Source organism: Halichoerus grypus, chromosome 6 (genome assembly GCF_964656455.1).
Source record: "Halichoerus grypus chromosome 6, mHalGry1.hap1.1, whole genome shotgun sequence".
In the NCBI taxonomy this organism is placed as follows: domain Eukaryota; kingdom Metazoa; phylum Chordata; class Mammalia; order Carnivora; family Phocidae; genus Halichoerus; species Halichoerus grypus.
In genome coordinates, this window is record NC_135717.1 from 41,001,971 (window position 1) to 41,021,831 (window position 19,861).

The 19,861-nt window shown below is 41.4% G+C and overlaps 1 protein-coding gene across 16 annotated transcripts in view; it reads left to right on the forward strand.

Annotated features, from left to right (window-relative positions):
- ZMYND11 (zinc finger MYND-type containing 11) overlaps positions 1-19,861 on the forward strand; it is a 130,296-nt gene that overhangs the window by 84,266 nt on the left and 26,169 nt on the right. For 9 of the 16 annotated variants that reach the window (XM_078075066.1, XM_078075062.1, XM_078075071.1 and 6 more), the window contains 2 exons: positions 7,009-7,053; positions 9,596-9,757. The exons of 2 other annotated variants lie outside the window; for them this stretch is intronic. In XM_078075066.1, coding sequence (XP_077931192.1) covers positions 7,009-7,053; positions 9,596-9,757 — 207 coding nt within the window. Of the gene's footprint in view, positions 1-7,008; positions 7,054-9,046; positions 9,141-9,595; positions 9,758-19,861 lie in introns of those variants that run through there. 5 more of the 16 variants (XM_078075072.1, XM_078075069.1, XM_078075070.1 and 2 more) reach the window with 3 other exon arrangements.

Here is a 19,861-nt window from a genome sequence, read left to right on the forward strand (position 1 = left end):
ACATTATTTAACTACAACCCATAGTAATTTCATTTTTAGAAGTTTACTAGTATTTCACTTCAGTATTTCTTATTAACATGGAGGGCCTACGTTGGCAGGATGGGTAATTTCCTCCCTCTTTAGGAGGAAACTCACTTCTACAAAGAGCCTCCTTTCTCTGTCTAGGTTCCCTTGAATCTGAAAACTAAAACAAAGTCCTCTTTACTGTACATGTAACTAATGGTCTTCCTGTTTTCTTCAGTAAATGTTAGGGCAGACTGTTTCACGTAGGATAATGTCGATGCCATCTAGACAGAGTGAACGGGAGACTCATCCTGGGCTGATGTCGTCTGCGCCCAGGGCCACCTGTCAGTAGGGCTTCTGCAGGAACTACGGTTCCTTGGATGGTGTCCTCACTGACCGTGACCATAACCGGTTTGGTGGCGCTCCAGCAGAAATCAGGAAAGACAAAGCTCGTTTTCTTTATATTTTGCCTAGTTCTTACTTTGACTCCCCTTCTAAGTGAGGACATTTTAATCTTTTACTTGGAACCTTGGGCATTTGTTTCTTATGTGTAAACATTGGTTTCGTGTGTAATATTTTTATATTCCCACCTTTATCGGCCTTTGCTATTTCTAATACCTTGATTAGAAAAGTCTTAATATTTGCTAAGGAACATCATTTAAAGATGATAGGTTTCAAATATAATAGATGCTATTTTTTTTTTTTTAGTTTCTAAAAGGAATCGATTTAGTAAGTAGGTGTTTTGAGAGTGTTTATCATGAATTCTCCAACGTCATAAAAATGACACAAAATTTTAAAATTGGTTCTTTGTGGGAACTTTTCCCGAGAATTATGAATTGTATTTCCCTTTCTGGCTCTACGGCGGATGTGACCGCACACAGGCTTGCTGTCCGGTCCCAGAGCAGCAGACTGACTGCATGTTTTCTGGGGGCAGCTGGTCTAAATGTTAGAGAAGTTGTTCAGTTGTAACACTTTGTTTCTAAGTTTAATCTGTACCTTCAAAGTTTTAGGAAAGAAAATTCACACTTTCCACAAATAGAAAACGTGGAGGAAAGAATGTTTAATTTCACTGGTATCATTTGATCTGTGCACTTGAACTTTTCTCTTGAAAACTTAAGCGAGAATGTTTCTATCATAATAATTTCTCTGTTCACTTCCTCTCAGAAAAGTAGAGCTTTATTGCCAGTAAAGAAACTTTGGGTGCCAAGTCCCAATAATTTAATGTGAGGTGATCTAAACCTGTCTCCACCAGACGTTTGATAATTGATAGCTTATTATATACTGAAAATAATTCAGGTAATAGAAAATGTCTAATCCCAAACACTTGGAAATTTACAGACTTAGTATGGAAATTTCTGAGGTCTACATATAATCAACCAATAGTAAGTGCAGCTTAATCCACAGGATTTTGGTTTGTACACCACGTGTACATTTTTCATGCAAGAGATTTTACTTCTTACTTTTTAGGGTTGTGCCTCCCCGTAAGCTTTTCTTCCTCTTCAGGTGGGAGTTTGACTCCCACGAGCAGCTAATGAGCTGTCCCGCCTTCACTGCTACGTTAGACTCTGTGTTCTGTATTGTACGTGGACGTGTCCTTACTGCACGTATTTATAGCATCATCCCTTTTTTCTTTTTTCAAGATGAAATTTTAGATGTAAATCAAACAACCAGTGTACAGGTTCTATTAATTCTGGTTGGTTCTTACAAACATTTCTTACACTAAGTATGCATGTTACAAGTGCAACCGGGTGTACGAAAATTGTGCCTAGTTTATAAAATAAGCAAGTACGAGAAATGCAGAAGCAGTGTAGTGTAGCAGAAAGAGGTTAGGTCTTACATGTTAACAGAGAGGGTTCCCCATCCCACCCCACGTGTTTTATTTTGTTGTGTGACCTTGAGGAAATTTCTTAACCTCTGATCCTCATTCCTCACCTGTAATATGAGCATATTAATATGTATTTCACTTGATTGTTTTAAGGATTAAGTGAGATTATCTATATAAAGCATATAACCATGTACTCAAAGCGAGTTTTGGCCAGCAAATAAATATGCTTCAGAAATGTCTATATATAGTGTAGCAAAAACACGTTTCTTACTAACCACACAAGCAAAAATTGTCATCAGGGTCTTTTTACTTTTAAGCCTGTATCTTCAAACACAAGGAGATGTGTAAAGAGGTTTCCCCGAGACACTGGATTTGTTTGAGGGGCAACTATGGAGTGATGAGATTTTGTGTGTCTCGCAAACCCATGACTGGATTAACCCATGCTCCCAGTGCTGTCATGCTGTCGTGGTCACGCACCGAGTCCCCTAGAAGGACGCAGCTGACGTGTGGCCTGTGCGTGCAGGCCGCTGTGTAGGGGCCGTTCTGACCCGCACAGCCCCGGACGTGCACTCATCCCCCACAGCCAGCAGCGCTCGCGCGTCAGGCAACCATGTGTCTCCCCTAGTGAAGCCAGCGTCAGGGGAGGGCCCCTGTTCTAACTCGCACAGAGGTGTTCTGTGGGCCAGCCCCACGTGCTGGCAGTTGAGGCTGGGGCCCTCCTTCATACTTTACATACCTGGTACATATAATTCTCTGAACACTGAGTTCTTAAATTGAAAGATGTAAGTTATTCATCTTGTTGTCTGTTGACTTTCTGACTCACTATCAAGAGAAGAAGTCGAGCAGACATACACGGTCTTGGGAAGGAAAGGCATACAATTTTGTGCTTATTCCTTTTTAAACCTTTAATTTGAAGTTAAAATATTCTTTTTTTTTTTAAAGCTTTTATTTATTTATTTGAGAGAATGAGATAGAGAGAACATGAGAGGAGGGAGGGTCAGAGGGAGAAGCAGACTCCCTGCTGAGCAGGAAGCCCGATGCGGGACTCAATCCCGGGACTCCAGGATCATGACCTGAGCCGAAGGCAGTCACTTAACCAACTGAGCCACCCAGGTGCCCTAAAATATTCTTTTTTTTAAAAAAGATTTTATTTACTTGAGAGAGAGAGAGTGAGCGAGAGAGAGCACAAGCAGGAGCAGCAGCAGAGGGAGAGGGAGAGGCAAGCTCCCCGCAGAGCAGGGAGCCCGATGCGGGACTCGATCCCAGGACCCTGAGATCATGACCTGAGCTGAACGCAGACACTTAACTGACTGAGCCCCCCAGGCGCCCTGAAGTTAAAATATTCTTTACTCAGGAAGTTTTGTCATTTGAAAAATGGGTAGTAAAGCTCTTCTTTTCCTTCTATATTCTCTAAAAATAGTAGCTGTAGCTCAGAGGTGGGCAAGAGCTGATTTCCCTTGGTAAGTCCCCACGGTATGTTCCTGAGATACTCTGTGTTAGCATGGAGATTGGACTTGTCTTTACTGCCATTGTGGTGGGAAGGAGAAGGTGGTCCTCACGCCGCTCCACTGTCACTGAGCGGAGAGCCTGTTGGGGTCACATTTGTATTCCACCTTGGCTGCCTTTTCTCCCGATGCTGATTTTTAAAAACTGATACAATTAAAAGATATGCATATCTTAAACACTATTTTTATTAAACCTAGCAATCATGTAATAAATGCCTAACGCTAACAGTATATCAGGATATAATTATAAATAATCTGTGAAGAGGAAGCCTGTATAAGTCAAAGACTGGCCTCTGTTGTCCTGAGGTTCCTTCTGCCAGACTGGAATGATTTCTGGACGTTGAGGTTCTGATCCCAACCACAGCTAGGCCCTGTCCAAGTGGTGATTCACTGGGAGAAACTGTGACAAAGTTAGGCGGTAGATAAGCATCTTCCTGGTGATATTTTAAGTATGTCCATTTGAGAAAGCAGAAGGAAAAACATAATTATTAAAAATGAGGCCACTCTCAATTTTAAATGGTTTGTTTAAATATTAGTCAACAAAGCAGCAAAAGTATCTGTGTACCAACCAATTTTAAAATGACAGTCTTGCTGAATCTGGGAGATATGCTTGTAAATTTTCTACAGTTTTCTTCCAGATTTGTAAGTCATCAATACTCACTCATAGGATCCAAGTAATTCTTCTAGAAGTAGTTCTCAGAGCTTTCAAAATTATCTGAGTCAAGGCCAAGAGACCCAGGGCACAGTGAAACCTTGTGCTGTCTGACCATTCAACATTTGGTTAGATCAAGGCTTTTTGCTTTTGATTTTTAAAGCAATCTTGCATGTTCTCCTAGATGGCTTCATCATCTGCTTGTGCTGGAGAAATATGCATGGAGGGCTACTTCAGTCCATGTGTGATTCTCACATCTTGAGAAACCTATTTCTTGGGCAGAATGTTACTATTTGCTGGGCTGAATTTGGCATTTAGTAGCTCCCTTTGTAGTAAAGATGTTAATTTCTCATGCCTTTAACTTCTAACTCAGAAGGTGCTCACTAGAGATAGGAAGGTCTTATAAAAGAATTCAGTGCAATCTAGTAGGGCAGGTAGCCTTGAGCTAGGGATCATGTGCGGATAAAACATCAAATATGTGTTTCGATGCTGAGACAGTGGTAATACCATCTATTTTAATGACTTCCCGCTTTCTTCATGGTTTCTGGTGCAGAGTTGTGACTCAGCCTTATTATTTGACAGGTATGTTTGATCTGACACTAAGTGATTTGGTTACCAGTGTCAGGGTTGACTTAAAAGTTCACATCAGTGACATGTGCTGTGAAAGTACAATTTTTACTCACCTCCCAGATCTGGGCTCGGGTCTCATTTCTTCTTTTCCAATTACTGCTATTTCAGAATCAGTATGTTTGTAGAGCAGCTGCCCCGGGACCCCTTGCACTGTCACTTAGAGCCCTCGGTCAGCTTCCTGCTGGTGACTCAGACACACCTGCATGCAGGAGCTCAGGTCCCAGCTGCCATGCCCTGCGTCAGTCCAAGCACATTCTCCTGCCGAGAAGCAGGACCTTATGCTGCTTTCCAAGTAGGCCTAGGTGAAAAGATAGAATTCTTTATATTTTGCTTTTTCCCATGTATTTAAGGTTTTAACACTTATTAAAGAAGCATAATTAATGAAAATACACATTTTGTGGTTTCTTTGAAGGGATCACATGTTCTCCTGGGGATACATGGATTTGGTCTTAATTTGCAGAGGGGCAAGATTAGACACTTCCCCATCACTCTGTTTCTCCACATTCAAAATGGCCAGTCTAAAAGCATCTGTGGTTTACATACCTCTAGAAACTTGTTACGTTCACATCTTTTAGATGAGAGAGGATTGCATCTGTGTCTTTTCCTTCAGAAGTCACACCATCATACAGCCACAGCAAGAAGTGTTCTCTTGATTTGCTCTGGAAAAAATGCGAAGAGAAGCTGCTGAATTCAAGCAGCTTGACCGTCTCGGCCCACTTTGTAAATACAAGTATTGAACTGAGAAATGTTTAAATTTAGATCTTTGCATTTTTGTGGTTTAGTTGTCATAAATTAACCAATCATATGTTGTAAGTACCCTAAGTGCAAAATTTCAAGCTCCTGGATACCATTTTTTAAGTGAAATATATTTTATTACATTTATGCTAATTATGTGCAGAACTACACATTTCTTCCAAAGATCCATTACCTGTCTCAGATGCAAAGATATACAAAGTCACTTATTTACAAAGTGAAGTATTGTCTGTGATTATTAATTAACTAGAAACCAATTGTACTATGGTTCTATGTGTATTCAAACTGTAATGTACTTAGAAATTATTCTTGATTTGGTAAAGAATTTCCATTCTCTTCAGTAGAGCATTTTGGATCATGCTATCCTGTTATATTCCATTCAGCTTTGTTTGACTGGTTGTGTGTGTGTGTGTGTGTGTGGTTCCTTTTTTTCCCTCCTGTCTAAATTCTAGTTCACTAAGCAGTGTTATAATAGTTTTATTTTTTTAAAAAATAATATTTAAAATGACTGGAGATATTCATCAAATTCTTAGCTCTCAATGATTAGCTGATTTTGCATTGTATCCATGTTAAATACCGCATCAAACACATATTTGATAAAGTAAGATTTATCTGCTCGTTACATGTAAGTAAGGAATGACTTTAAAGGTTAGAATCTCTTTGGAATGTGATGGGGTGGATTACAGGTTGGGAAGCCTAGTTACAGACACAGCTCTCCCAGCGAGCCCTCAGTCAGCAGTGTGTCTTGCTCTGTCTGGCTTATAGAAATGCTGTGTCAGCTGTCATCAGGAACTTAAAGTCCTGAAAAAGAAACTCGCATGTGTATTATTACAAACACCACGTCGTTACGTGACTTGTCCTCAAGTCATTTGTACGTCAGCAGATCCTCTCGGTAACCAGCTAGCACTTTCTGAGCATAACTCATTTCATCCTTACAAAAACCCTCTGATTGAGGCACTACTGTTTTGTTCATTTTACAGATAGAAAATGATACATAGAGAAGCTAAGTATCCTGCCCCAGATCACAGAGCCCCCAAGGCTGGAGGCAGGATTTGAGCCAGTGTGGCTCTAGGGTCTTAAGCAAATGCTGTACGTGGTGACGGAGTAGGTCAGCAGGCTGCTTCTAGATGGTGGACTCTGTTCTCCCAGGTTCTGAAGACAGCCTGTGTGAACCTCACACCATGGTCAAGTAGTGAGTTTACCTTGTTCACATTCATCACTCCCAAGTTTTAAAAAAAATCCAGCCTTGAACCACTTTCACATCAAAAGGACATACATTCATGGTCTTGTGCAAATTTATAATGGCACCGAATTTGTCAGTGAAATGTTTCCCAAACATACTATAGGTTTCATGGCACATGAATTCTCTCTGAATTTTCTCTTTGTCAATTTGTAGCTTTTGTGTTAGTGTCGAAGTTACCTCTTAAACTAGTAATGAGTCTTGAGTTTGCATGCTACTGTCTTTTCATTGATGATTAGCACATTCATAGATTATCAATTGGTATCATCTGCAAAATAATGTAAGTTGTATAGCAAATAATAGTTGACTGTGTACCAAATCCCTTTAGCTCTGTGTATTGCCTTATAATGAGCAACGTTGTAGTAGAGAGACCAAGATTATTTTGTTTTTATTTTGAAAGGCCTACAGTATGCAGCCTTTCTCCAGGACAGCAACCCCAAACAAGGTGAACTGATTTTGCACTATGTTATTTTACTTTTTAATTCTGCCTTTTTTTGTATTACATTTCCATCTTTTTTTTAGGCTATCTTAGTTTATTCTTGCTAGAGTTATTCATTAAGATCATACTGTCTTTACATTGCTTCTAGTCTTGGATTTTATGCTAGTAGGTTTGCATTTTTAAAACTTTCTGGAAGTATTGGAGTGTCATTTCACATAATATGCTGTCGATCAGGCTCTGTCTAGAGTAGTTTGCTGACATCTGGTGAAATCCAGTGAAAACGCACACATAACCTTTTGGCACACATTGAGTATTTCAGAAGTACTATATCAACGGATTGTGTTTACTTAAAGACAAACTGTAGGCAACTCTGCCTATAACAAACATGCTTATATCATTTATACCCATAACAACATTTCCTGGATTCAAAATCTAATAACTTTTGAACTTGACTTTTGCATGTTACATGTTCTGAGTAGCTACTGCTATCCTTAAAAGAATGAACAGCACATACATGCTGTTACATTAACAGGTATCCACATGTTTCTCTACTTTTACTTGATTTGAGTTATACATTCATTCCTACAGTTGTGAAAAACTAGGTCTGGGATTACACACTTTGGTGAAGAGAGATCCATTTTCCTCTTTGTGTCATGGTGGGATGGGTCAGAAGGCAGGAAGCACTAGGGAGACCTGAGCTGTGTGCCTTGTCTTGGTGATCCAGTTCCCATTTTGAGAATTACAGGAAGATGAATTAATATAAAAAAATGCAAATGATGAAGGATGGTTTCTTTTGTTCATAAAAAGTCAAATAAAAGCCATCGAAATCCTTTAAGATGTTTCTGAACAGCTATGAAGAAAATATTCTGAAAGACTTTGTTTCAAACTGGGAAAGAGTTCTTCTGTTAATTGAAAATAGACCAAAGTGTGTTGTCCTTGCTGAAACCTAATTTATCGACAATTTATGAGACAAAACTTGTAATAGCTTACGTGCAGCTTCCCACCTGAGCCCTGTGAGACGGGCACCCCCAACGACTGTTGTCACGGCCAGGGCCCACACGCACGTGTTGTGTCCAGCTTGGTGAGCTATGTTTCTTCTACCATGTGCAAATTAGGGTCAAATGTCAGAGCAATATCTTATGATTTTTTTAAGTAGTCTGACTGAAATCCCTCTACCAAAATAAGTTTGCAGCAAATAACCAGAAATGGTCATGCTTTTTTATTACTTTGGTTGATAAAGGCCACTTTTTAAATAAAAAGCAAACCAAAAATTTACATTTTTGCAGAATTTGGTAATGTACTCTAGCCATGACTCTGAATATGGGTAGGAAGACATGAACTTGGGAAACTTCTCTTTTGAAGGAATGGGTGGTAGGCCCCTTGTGAGGTCAAGCAGTGATTGTGATAAGTGTGGACCTTTGGTGCCAAAGGAACCACTGCTTCCTAGACAAGTCCCACGCTGAAGCCCGTGGGTTGGGGGAGTTACTGACCTAAGAGAAAACAAGAAAGCTGCCCAACCCCAGAAGCAGACTGTAGGCAGTGATTTATGAAAAGAAAAATTATGGCGGAGCTTAAGCCTGGAATTTCAGGGTCCCCATTGAAAGTGGCTTGGATTGCACTACGTGTGGGCTCCACCCTTGTTCATTTATTAACCATATCAACAGAGGAAGGTTGAGAGTTAATCCATCACTCTTAACACAGGTAATTTTTGATAAAAGCTAAGAGTGATATTTATGAGGAATGAATTAATGAATTAGTTCTAAATTAGGACAACTTGTAACATCTTCCTGTTTCTAGTTAAATGGCGTTGGCTGTTCACACACACAGTGTAACAGAAAATGTGCAAGAGTACCCGCCCTTGCGCTCGTTTGTTTCCGGGGATAGTCCCAATAAGAAAAGAAGCCTACTTCCTTTTTTGTTTCTTTATGGTAATGTCCTTTGGAGAATGTGATTAAACCTTTAGTTTCACATTTTCAATTTATTTTTCCAAATTCAACAGACCCTGAAAATTTGACAACTGTCAGAACATGGACATTCTGATTAATGTTATTTTCAATAAAGCATCCAATACCATGGATGAGAAGATAAGAATAGTGAGCATCACCATTTACTACTATTCTCTCTGTTCCCACAGTGTGCTAAGTACTTACTATATTTTGTTAAGATGCAGAACAAAACAGAGGTTGGTTTATTTGAAATACTAAGCTGTAGGTACTGGTTTGGGGTATTCAGTTTACTAAAGAAATTATTCCATAGATTATATAAAAAATGAAAGATAATGTTAGAACTGGGATTGGCTCTGGACTTACTTCATTTGGGCTGGTTTTACTATCAGATCACCTTAAAATATTCTGAGTATTAATACTGTTTAGGAAAGAAACTCTAAAGAAGCAAATTTCTAGGTATTTTTTCCCTCTTGTTTTAACACAGTAAATGTCTAAAATTGTTTTTAATGCCTAACTTCTGATAGACTTTAGTTTCAATTTTGTTCTTAGTTATTGCAGATATTGACAAAATGTCATACGAAATTATTTTGTATTTTTTGTAGGACTGGGAAACAGAAAATCATGACTGGTATTGTTTTGAATGCCATTTGCCTGGAGAGGTGTTGATATGTGACCTGTGTTTTCGTGTGTATCATTCCAAGTGTTTGTCTGATGAGTACAGGCTTAGAGACAGCAGTAGTCACTGGCAGTGCCCAGTATGCAGGGTGAGTACCTATGAGCTTTCATGTGCTGGTCAGAGGGTTGGAATTCACTGATAATAGCTGTGCAAGATACCCCAGGTGGGCGTGCCAGGTGAATGGATGACGGACTGGAGGGTGGGGGTTATCTGCTGAAATGATGGTGAATGAACACAGCACTGGTCAGTGCATACCCCCAGAACACCTGACATATTCAGGGTATGGATTGTAGAAAGTTCCAGTCACATAAAAATACACTTTCTTCCCTTATGTTACACTTGCCTCTGGATTGTGTGACTCCTGTCATGGCTAGCCTTTGCAAATCAAGGAATAGTCTCCCACACCAGGTTCGGTTCAATCTGTCCTCGCCACTCAGGAAACACAGCCAGCAAAAGGCACATTGTTGGAAACATTTTGTATCTACTTCCCATTTTATATCCATGTAATGTCGCCTTTATTTTTTGTCATATCATGGGTTAGTTTATTCCTTGCTTGTATTTTATTTGGAGGGTGGAGGGATGGGACCGTTGTATATAAAGCATTCTAATTACTTAAAGCAAAATGAAATAGTCTCGTAGGAAAAATAGGGACTTTCCACAATTATTTTCATTCCTGTTATTTCCCTAGTGAAAAGTATACCTGGCTGTGCTTGTTGGATGTAGAACGTGGTGTGTGTGCGTACAAGTGATGTGTGACACCTGCATAGTATGTCGCCGCATATGGCGTTGACGGTGATTAGTAAGGGGTTATTTTGTTGCAATCTCTATTGTTTTGTATTTGTAATTGCTATGATCCGTATTTGGAACCATGCCAGTTGCCCGGATTACTCATGGGCTCAGTTTCTGAAATAATTTGTATTACTTGAGTTAAATATTCATTTATAATGTAAAAAAGTTGTATCTTAATAATTTTTCCCTTCTTCAGTATTGGTCCTAAATTCCTTGCCAGCATGATGAGCTTCTAGTATTGTCTTAGTAACTTTGACTTTGTATTTTCTTAGTATACTTCATCTCACCAGCACCACTATACATGCACAGTGTATTACCCCGGTATACCTCATCTCACCAGCATTAGTGTTCAGGCTCAGTGTATTACCTCGGTATACTTCATCTCACCAGCACTTCTGTACATGCTCAGTGTGTTACCTCAGTATACTTCACCTCACCAGCACCACTGTACACGCCCAGTGTGTTACCTCAGTATACTTCACCTCACCGGCACCACTGTACATGCCCAGTGTGTTACCTCGGTATGTCACCTCACCAGCACCACTGTACACGCCCAGTGTGTTACCTCAGTATACTTCACCTCACCAGCACCACTGTACACGCCCAGTGTGTTACCTCAGTATACTTCACTTCACCAGCATTCCTGTATAGGCTCAGTATACTTCACCTCACCAGCATTCCTGTACAGGCTCAGTATACTTCACCTCACCAGCATTCCTGTACAGGCTCAGTATACTTCACCTCACCAGCATTCCTGTACAGGCTCAGTATACTTCACCTCACCAGCATTCCTGTACAGGCTCAGTATACTTCACCTCACCAGCATTCCTGTACAGGCTCAGTATACTTCACCTCACCAGCATTCCTGTACAGGCTCAGTATACTTCACTTCACCAGCATTCCTGTACAGGCTCAGTATACTTCACTTCACCAGCATTCCTGTACAGGCTCAGTATACTTCACCTCACCAGCATTCCTGTACAGGCTCAGTGTGTTACCTCAGTATACTTCACCTCACCAGCACCACTGTACACGCCCAGTGTGTTACCTCAGTATACTTCACCTCACCAGCACCACTGTACACGCCCACTGTGTTACCTCAGTATACTTCACCTCACCAGCACCACTGTACACGCCCAGTGTGTTACCCCGGTATACGTCACCTCACCGGCACCACTGTACACACCCAGTGTGTTACCTTAGTATACTTCACCTCACCAGCACCACTGTACACGCCCAGTGTGTTACCTCAGTATACTTCACCTCACCAGCACCACTGTACACGCCCAGTGTGTTACCCCGGTATACGTCACCTCACCGGCACCACTGTACACGCCCAGTGTATTACCTCAGTATACTTCACTTCACCAGCATTCCTGTACAGGCTCAGTGTACTTCACCTCACCAGCATTCCTGTACAGGCTCAGTATACTTCACCTCACCAGCGTTACGTACACGCCCAGTGTGTTACCTCAATATACTTCACCTCACCAGCATTACTGTACGTGCTCAGTGTGTTACCTCAATATACTTCACCTCACCAGCATTCCTGTACAGGCTCAGTATACTTCACCTCACCAGCGTTATGTACATGCTCAGTGTGTTACCTCAGTATACTTCATCTCACCAGCACTGGTGTACACACTCAGTATATTACCTTGGTATACTTAATCTCACCAGTACTAGGCTACATACTTGGTAGACAGACAAGAGATCATTAGGGTGGCATTATAAATATGGTGTGTAATGATGATTCATTATCAAATGCCTAAATGCTAGGTCATTGATAAATCCCTGAATCTGCATGTGTCAGTATCAAGCCTCAAGCTGTAGACGTCCTCTTTGGTGTCTGCAAGAATTTGTGATGTCTCCATGAAATTAGCTTAACTGGGGGTGTGGAAACTGCATAAATATTCATGCTTTATTTTTATGGATTTGGATTGTGCATTTTATTTTATTTTTTAAAAAGATTTTATTTATTTATTTGACAGAGAGAGACACAGCAAGAGAGGGAAACACAAGCAGGGGGAGTGGGAGAGGGAGAAGCAGGCTTCCCGCCGAGCAGGGAGCCTGATGTGGGGCTCGATCCCAGGACCCTGGGATCATGACCTGAGCCAAAGGCAGACGCTTAACGACTGAGCCACTCAGGTGCCCCTGGATTGTGCATTTTAAAAGCAAATATCTGTTTTCTAGTAATAGTTAACACTTGAAGTAAGGTATTAATGAGATCTTAAGAACAAGAGCATTAAGGTAGTAAAAATACAAAAGAGGTGGGTTGCTGATCAGATAGGAGGGACTCTGGCCTTCAGGAAGTACAATTCCTGATGCCCCAGTGTCTTTACGGCCACAGATTTCATAGTACAGACTGAGCAAAAACACTGGGATTTTTGAAGATGGGTTAAACTTTATTGTGGCTATTTTATTCCTGAGTGGAAATTGAACAATTATACCTTTGAAGAAAATGTCTAATGCTACTTTTGTAGGAATTCACTGTCAAGTTGTCAGGTCCCATTTTCCACGTGTGTTTGCTCTGCTTTGACGGACCAGATGGTTTTTGTTAAATTTCAGAGTCACTGGACCACACAGAAACATGGTAGCCAAAGTGGCGCTCAGTGTACCCCATCTTTCTTTCTATCCTTTGATTTTCCTTTCATCTTTGTCAGTTTGTACTTGCCCATGTTGTGAGAGGGTTAAGCTTGTGGCAGGGATGCTGAGTCAGTAAACACTCGTGACCCCACAGTGGTTTCATAGACTGGGAGACACTCTGGGGAGGCTCAAAAAAACTATGTTTGGGTTGGGGATGGTGAGTTTTATTTTGAGCTTTAAAACATCTAAAGAAATAGTTATTTCTGTGTAGGATCTATTCTATTGTTTTAATTGTTACATTCAAGAAAAAGATACGTGCTAACAGTTCCTTTCCTGGGAGAAGGGGTCATAATAACCTTGACATTCTAAGGGGGATTTCAAGTATCTTTAAGGAAAGGCTTGTGGTTGATTTGTGTTTTTAAATAGTGTCAAAACTTCAAGTAAAACAATTTTTGTGATCTAATATGAAAGTAACCGAGCAGATTTAAATGTTCTTGCACTTAATGAACAGAAAGTGAAGAGACTGGGACGAAGAACGTGGTTGCAGATCAGAACATCACTCCCCAGTCTCCTTTTCCATTAGTGTTTAGAAAGAGTACAGATTAACTAGACACACTCATGAGGAATTTTGAAGATAAGATGCCCAGAGCCAAATTTCAGTGCAGGTTGAAATAGTAGGTGGAAGCCATCCATTACTATCTAAACTTGAATATTTCTAGTATCTTACAGTGATCAGAAGACTTTTGTTTCTGTGTAAAATGAAAGCATTGAAAATGTCACTGAGAATTGGTCTCAGCCAGCAGTTAGCTGTTCAAGCAGCTTTATCTCCTATATCTATTTCCAGATATTTTAAGAAGGCAGTGATAGAAAGTTTTCTGTATTTAAAATAATTATATTAGCATTCATAGTAAATCTCAAGGATCTCACAACCCTGAGGATATTTCTTTGGAATGTCTGTCTTTCTAAAAATTAAACTGTACAGACAGGGTAGATTATTCTTGAAAAGTAGCCTCTGGATGTCAGGTTAGCATTTTGCTTTGAAAAAATTCTAGTAACATACTGTTTTACACTCTTAGAGGGAACTCTCATTCATTAAAAAAAGGGGGGGATTTAAAATTACTTCTTTCATAGTTATCTATAAAAAATTCAAGTAATTTAGAGGAGGATAAAGAAAAAATGACATTTCCAGAAATGCTAGGGTACAGCAGGTGGATGTCCTCACAGACCTCTCTCCGTGTGCGTGAGCACATGCATGTGTGCACATGCCCTCCCTTTGTCCTGTGACTGTGTAACTTCACATACGTGACTGAATGTAGCCAGTGTGCATCTATTCAGCACTGTCCCAGGTATCTTTAGTAGGGTGAGCCCTAGGTTATTCCCTACTGATGCACATTTCCATCATCCCCACTGTCCTGTCTGACCAGCAGACCTGCCAGGGGCCACGTCCCCCCATGCCCAGAACCGTGCTACACTCACGCTCTCATGAACAGTCTTCTCGCTATAATTTATTTCTGTATGCAAATGAAGTTTGTAATTTGTTATAGTCGAGTGTATTTGGATTTTATATTCCTGAAATAGCCATGAATTTTTCAGGACAAAAATGAGAAAATCATAACTTTTAAGTGAAAGTAGCTTTTAAGATCTTATTTGCCTAGAAGATACATCTTTAAAACACAGTATAGTCAATCGCTTATAAACAATATGTATTTATGTAATTCTGTCTGATCACTTTCACAGGATAAATTTATTGAAGTGGAATTCATAAAGGATGGGCACATTTTAATTTATGAAAAAAATCACCAAATTGCCCTTCAGAAGATTACACCTGTTTATACCAACATGAGTGTTTTCCAGTTTTCTGTCACCAGTGTGATAGGATACAAATGGATGTCTCATTTCAGTGTTGCTTCATTTTTGTATAGTTTCCAAATCACAAAGTCACCTTATCTTTTGATGCTTTGGTCATTGAAGGCAGGCCTGCACGTGTGCGTTTGTGTCCCTGCATGGGGTGTGTGTGTGTGTGTGTGTGTGTGTGTGTGTTGTGTGTGCATGGATGTGGGACCAGGGGTTTCTTTGTGCATCTGTCTTGTATGCGCACATGTGTGTACGTGTGCACGTGTCTGTTGCATGTGTGCAAACACACAGCGCCTGCCTGTGTGCATGTATGTGCAGGCGTGTGCTTTCCCACGCATGCAGATGTCCATGTGTGTGCATGCACTGCGTGTTTTCTGCTGTGCTCCAGCTGGTAAACGTCAGGATAATGTTTGACAACTTTTCAAATGCTCTGTAATGTGTGGGCAAAGTAATGTGTTCTAAGGTCCCTGGACCGCTGCTGAGCTTGCTGCGTGCTGCCGGGCAGACCTCTCTGTGGGGGTGCAGTGTTTCTCTCTCTGCTGCCCCGTGGGATCACTGGGCCCTTGAGCAGACCTTATGAGGCCCACGACCCAGATTTCTATTTGGCAGATAATGAAAATGAAGGCATTTCACTGCTTTAACTAAAACTAAACCAGGACTCAGTGGCCATGAGGCGCCACCTGGAGTTTGATAGGTTGGCCCCAACGTGTGGGTGTCGCTGAGTTCTGGGGGAGCCAAGTTGGAGTCACTTGCGGTGTGGGACTTGTGCTTGCTGAGGTGGCTAAAGAAAAAACCATGATGAAAGCTATTTCTTGAAACTGGAGATAGAAATTTACTTCTGAATCCATTTTTCATTCTTTTTGGTGTGTTGGGAGTACAGTTTTTTTTTTTAATTCCCAAAGTAGGCAGGTCACTCATTTAATATTCAGAATGAAATAGAACAAAATGCTAAATGAAAATACTTTGAAAACACGTACTCCTCATGGTGTGTCGACTACGAGACTGTAACTGCCCTTGCTTTCTGGTCCGTTTCTCTCGGTTAATGTGGGAAATTTGTGAATATTTTCACCCTGAACATAGGTGAGTCAGGTTTTCAACCATATTAACAAATCTGGAATGGAGAGAAGTAGAAGCTTTTTGTTTTTGTTTGTTGTATGGTAGACAATCAGTATTAAAAAATACAAAATGAACATGAGCCAAATATTTTTTTACAGTTTTTAAAGCCAACTGGATCATATCATTTTTATACCAACAAAAAACAGAAAATTACTTTTAAAAAGATCTTTGAACCAAGTCCTTTATGAGGCTGTTGAGCTATTCATCACAGGCTTGACTATAGGAAAATGTGATGGGAACATTACTAAAGCCAAAGGGTTTTTAAAATTGGATATAGCATCTGACCTGGACCCAAACAAGAAAGGAAACCATACATTTTCTACATTGTCTTTCCATGATGAATTTAAAAACATTATGGCCAGAAAGCTTGGATATGGGTGTGAAGTGTTTTGAGTGGTGGTATATTTGTTCTTCCTGATGTATCTTTTGCTGAATAGGTTAATTTTAATTAAACCAAACCTTTACTTTTTACTCTGAGAGATTAAGAGATAATAGTTGAGCTGGTTTCTACATCAGGATGATTCCAACTTAATCTAGATACATAAGTGCTCATATGTGTTTCCAGTATTGATGAACTTAAAATACTTATAGAGTGGGCACAGTTTCCTTCTATTGTCTCTGCAGATGTCTTGGGGGGGGGATGGAGAGGGAGGCAGATAGTATTCCTGTGGCTGACAGCTTCATGAAACGGAGAATAAGAGATACTCGTTCCCCGCACAAACAATGAATCATGGAACACTACATCTAAAACTAATGATGTAATGTATGGGGATTAACATAACAATAAAAAAAACACTAAAAAAAAAAAAAAAGAGATACTCGTTCCCCGACCGAAAACAGAGACTTGTAACTTATTTTCAGAAGAGAATGGAGAGGCATATCCCACCGAGGATACCCGTGGCCTCTGTGTTTCAGATCTCGTTCTTTAGTGTTGTATAGAAGGGGGAAGGAACAGGTCGACACAGGACCTGTGTCCCAGGAAATTTCCTGAATATCCCTTTCCTATCCCCCAATCTTTGTAACGCGCAGAGGAGCCCAGATGCCCCCACAGGGCGTTTAATGTTGAAGGATAAACTTCCTGATGTGCACAGCACCCCCCCTCTCTAGTTAGTACTTTATTTATTTATTTATTTTTATTGTATTTATTTATTTGACAGAGAGAGAGAAAGAGAGAGAGAGTATGAGCAGGGGGCGGGGCAGAGGCAGAGGGAGAAGCAGGCTTCCTGCTGAGCAGGGAGCCCGATGCGGGGCTCGATCCCAGGACCCCGGGATCACGACCTGAGACGAAGGCAAACACTTCCCCGGCTGAGCCCCCTGGGCGCCCCTAGCCGGTACTTTAGCAATGTCTCTGTGAGTACGTGGATGTAGTGGATGTAGAAACGCTGCCACTCTTGACCGTACTAGTCACTTTGTGTGGAATTAATCTGAGCCTGTGCTTTGATAGACTGGGTGCTACATGCCGATCGTATCATCTGAACTTAGGCAAAACTCGTCGACCTCAGTCAGATAGGAAGGAGTTGACTTCGTAAACATTAATACAGATACAGCGGGAGTACCATTCCATGCTGTTTGTGAATCGGGATGAGAAGCCTGGAAACCCTGCACTGGTGATTTTGGACCCACTTCACAGCTGGGAAGTAGCTTGTGATCAAGTTGTGTTTGTCAACATGCTTCCAAGAACCCTCCTGAATTGCCCTCCGAACTCCAACATTTACCTGTGACTAAGAAGTCATAACCATGACTGCTTAAGGGAGGTTTTTTTAAACTTAAATTGAAATTCCTTTAACTTAAGTATTTAATAAAAAAAAAAAAAAAGCTGTTACCAGAAAGCCAAGTGCACATGGCTGTGGGATTTAGGATGGAGCCATGGGGGACCCACGTGGTTAAATGCGGTGCGTTGCACAAGCATACATGGGTAAGCTGCGTTTTCACCCAGTCACACTGTCGGTAGATGTGGTGCTCTGCCCTTCAGTCGTGCAGAGGAGAGGTAACGTCAGGGTGTTGGTACCGGGAAGGGGGGTGAAAAAGACTGAACACAGGTATATTTTTAGAAAATTATCCTAGTTAAGTGATTGTCATTAAGGGGCTCCGGGGCCTCCGTGGTGCAGAAGGAGAAGTGGCTGGACTTCAAGCCCCTTGCCCCGGGCCAGCTCTGCTGTGCAAGTCTCATACCGGGGTTTCCTATAAATGGTGACTCTTCATACTCCATCATTACCCGTGGCTATGCAGGATACTGCAGAGCTGCTGGTTGCCATGACAACACGGGCAGTTTATGTGCAGATAACATTCATCGTGAGTCTTTTCTGTTGTGTAATTACAGATAGTTATTGAGGAGAGCTTGGAGCTTCCTGATTCCTCAAGTACCATAGGTAATTTACAGGCAGATGTGGTTCTTCCTGCAGCAACACTCGAGGCCCCTTGCACCACAGTCGCCTGGGTGTTGTTGAGAACACAGCCTTGGGGCCCAGGACTTTGCAGCCGGAGACTTAGACGTCTGTGGGCTCACAAACATGGACAGGAGCCTTGATGCTTGGAGGCCAAGGTGCTATTTAGGTGTCAGCTGGGACTGAAGCGGTTTACACGCCACAATTGAACAAAGCAGCAGAGAGTGGCCAGAGTATGCTAACCAGCTGGCTTCTGAACAACCGTTTCACACTTGGAAGGATTTCCTGTGGTTGAGTTCAGCTGTATGGAATATTTTCTCTAGTCGGCAGCGAAGTCAGTGATGACTGCTAGCAGTTCTTCCGCTAGTATTTATTGAGCACTTACTGTGTTGCCACATACTGGACAAGACCCTGGCGAAGAGCGGGCTGAGCTGGACCCTTGGGGTCCCTGTTTTCACAGAACACAGAGTCTGTTCCAGGGGTTGGCAAACTCTGGCCCATGGGCCAAGTCAGGCCCGTCAGCTTGCATCCTGTTCACGAGCTTAAAATGGGTTTTGCGTTTTCAAATGGTTGAAGAAAAATCAAGGAGAGGAATAGTATTTTGTGACATGTGAAAATCATAAGTTCAGATTTCAGCATCCCAAAATGTTGCGAGAACACAGCCGTGCTTGTGCGCTGTACGTGCTAACCTGTGACTGCTTTTCAGTTCAGTAGGAGAGTTGAGTGGTGCAGGCATCTACCCTGTGTCCTCAGAGCCTAAAATATTTAGCATCTGGCCCTTCACCGAGGTTTGTCGACTGCTGCTCTATCCCTGTGGCAGGAAGAATTCCCTGGATATTGGGGATCCCTAGGAGAGTCTGATGCCCTTTTGTGTAATCACAGACTGGGGGACATGGATTTGGTCAACTCTAGCAGCACAGATCTGGGATCTATGGAAAAGACTCCTGGACCTCTGATCGCACGCTTGTTTCATTGGGTACTAGGTGTGCTGGGATGCTGTTTCCACAAGCTCATTTTTTGCTAAAATACATTTCTGCAGCTGAAAAAGCTGGGTCTCTAAGGAACATTGAAAATTCCAGGCCACTCAGTCCTGAGTGTTTGTTCCTGTCATGGTGCTTGGGCATCCCTGTCAGTAATCAGCTGGGCATCAAAGGTTACTCATACCTTCTTTCAGCCAAAACCACAGTAAGGTCCTGAGTGCGGCTGAATTACCTGATTCATGTTTTCTCTGTGTCATCCACCTAGCCTCATCCAGTTTGCTCAGACTCAGCAGTTGTTGGTGACGGTGGGAAGAATCCCTTAATCAAGAAGATGTTTAAGATTTTCTATTATTTTTCCCTATAAGGAAAGCAGCCCCTTGGGCATCTGTCGTGTGTTTGACAGCATCTTACTTTAGTCTCACATTTGTAACACACCTTCAGCCGTGTGATTATTGTCCTTTGAAAATGGTTACAACAACTTTG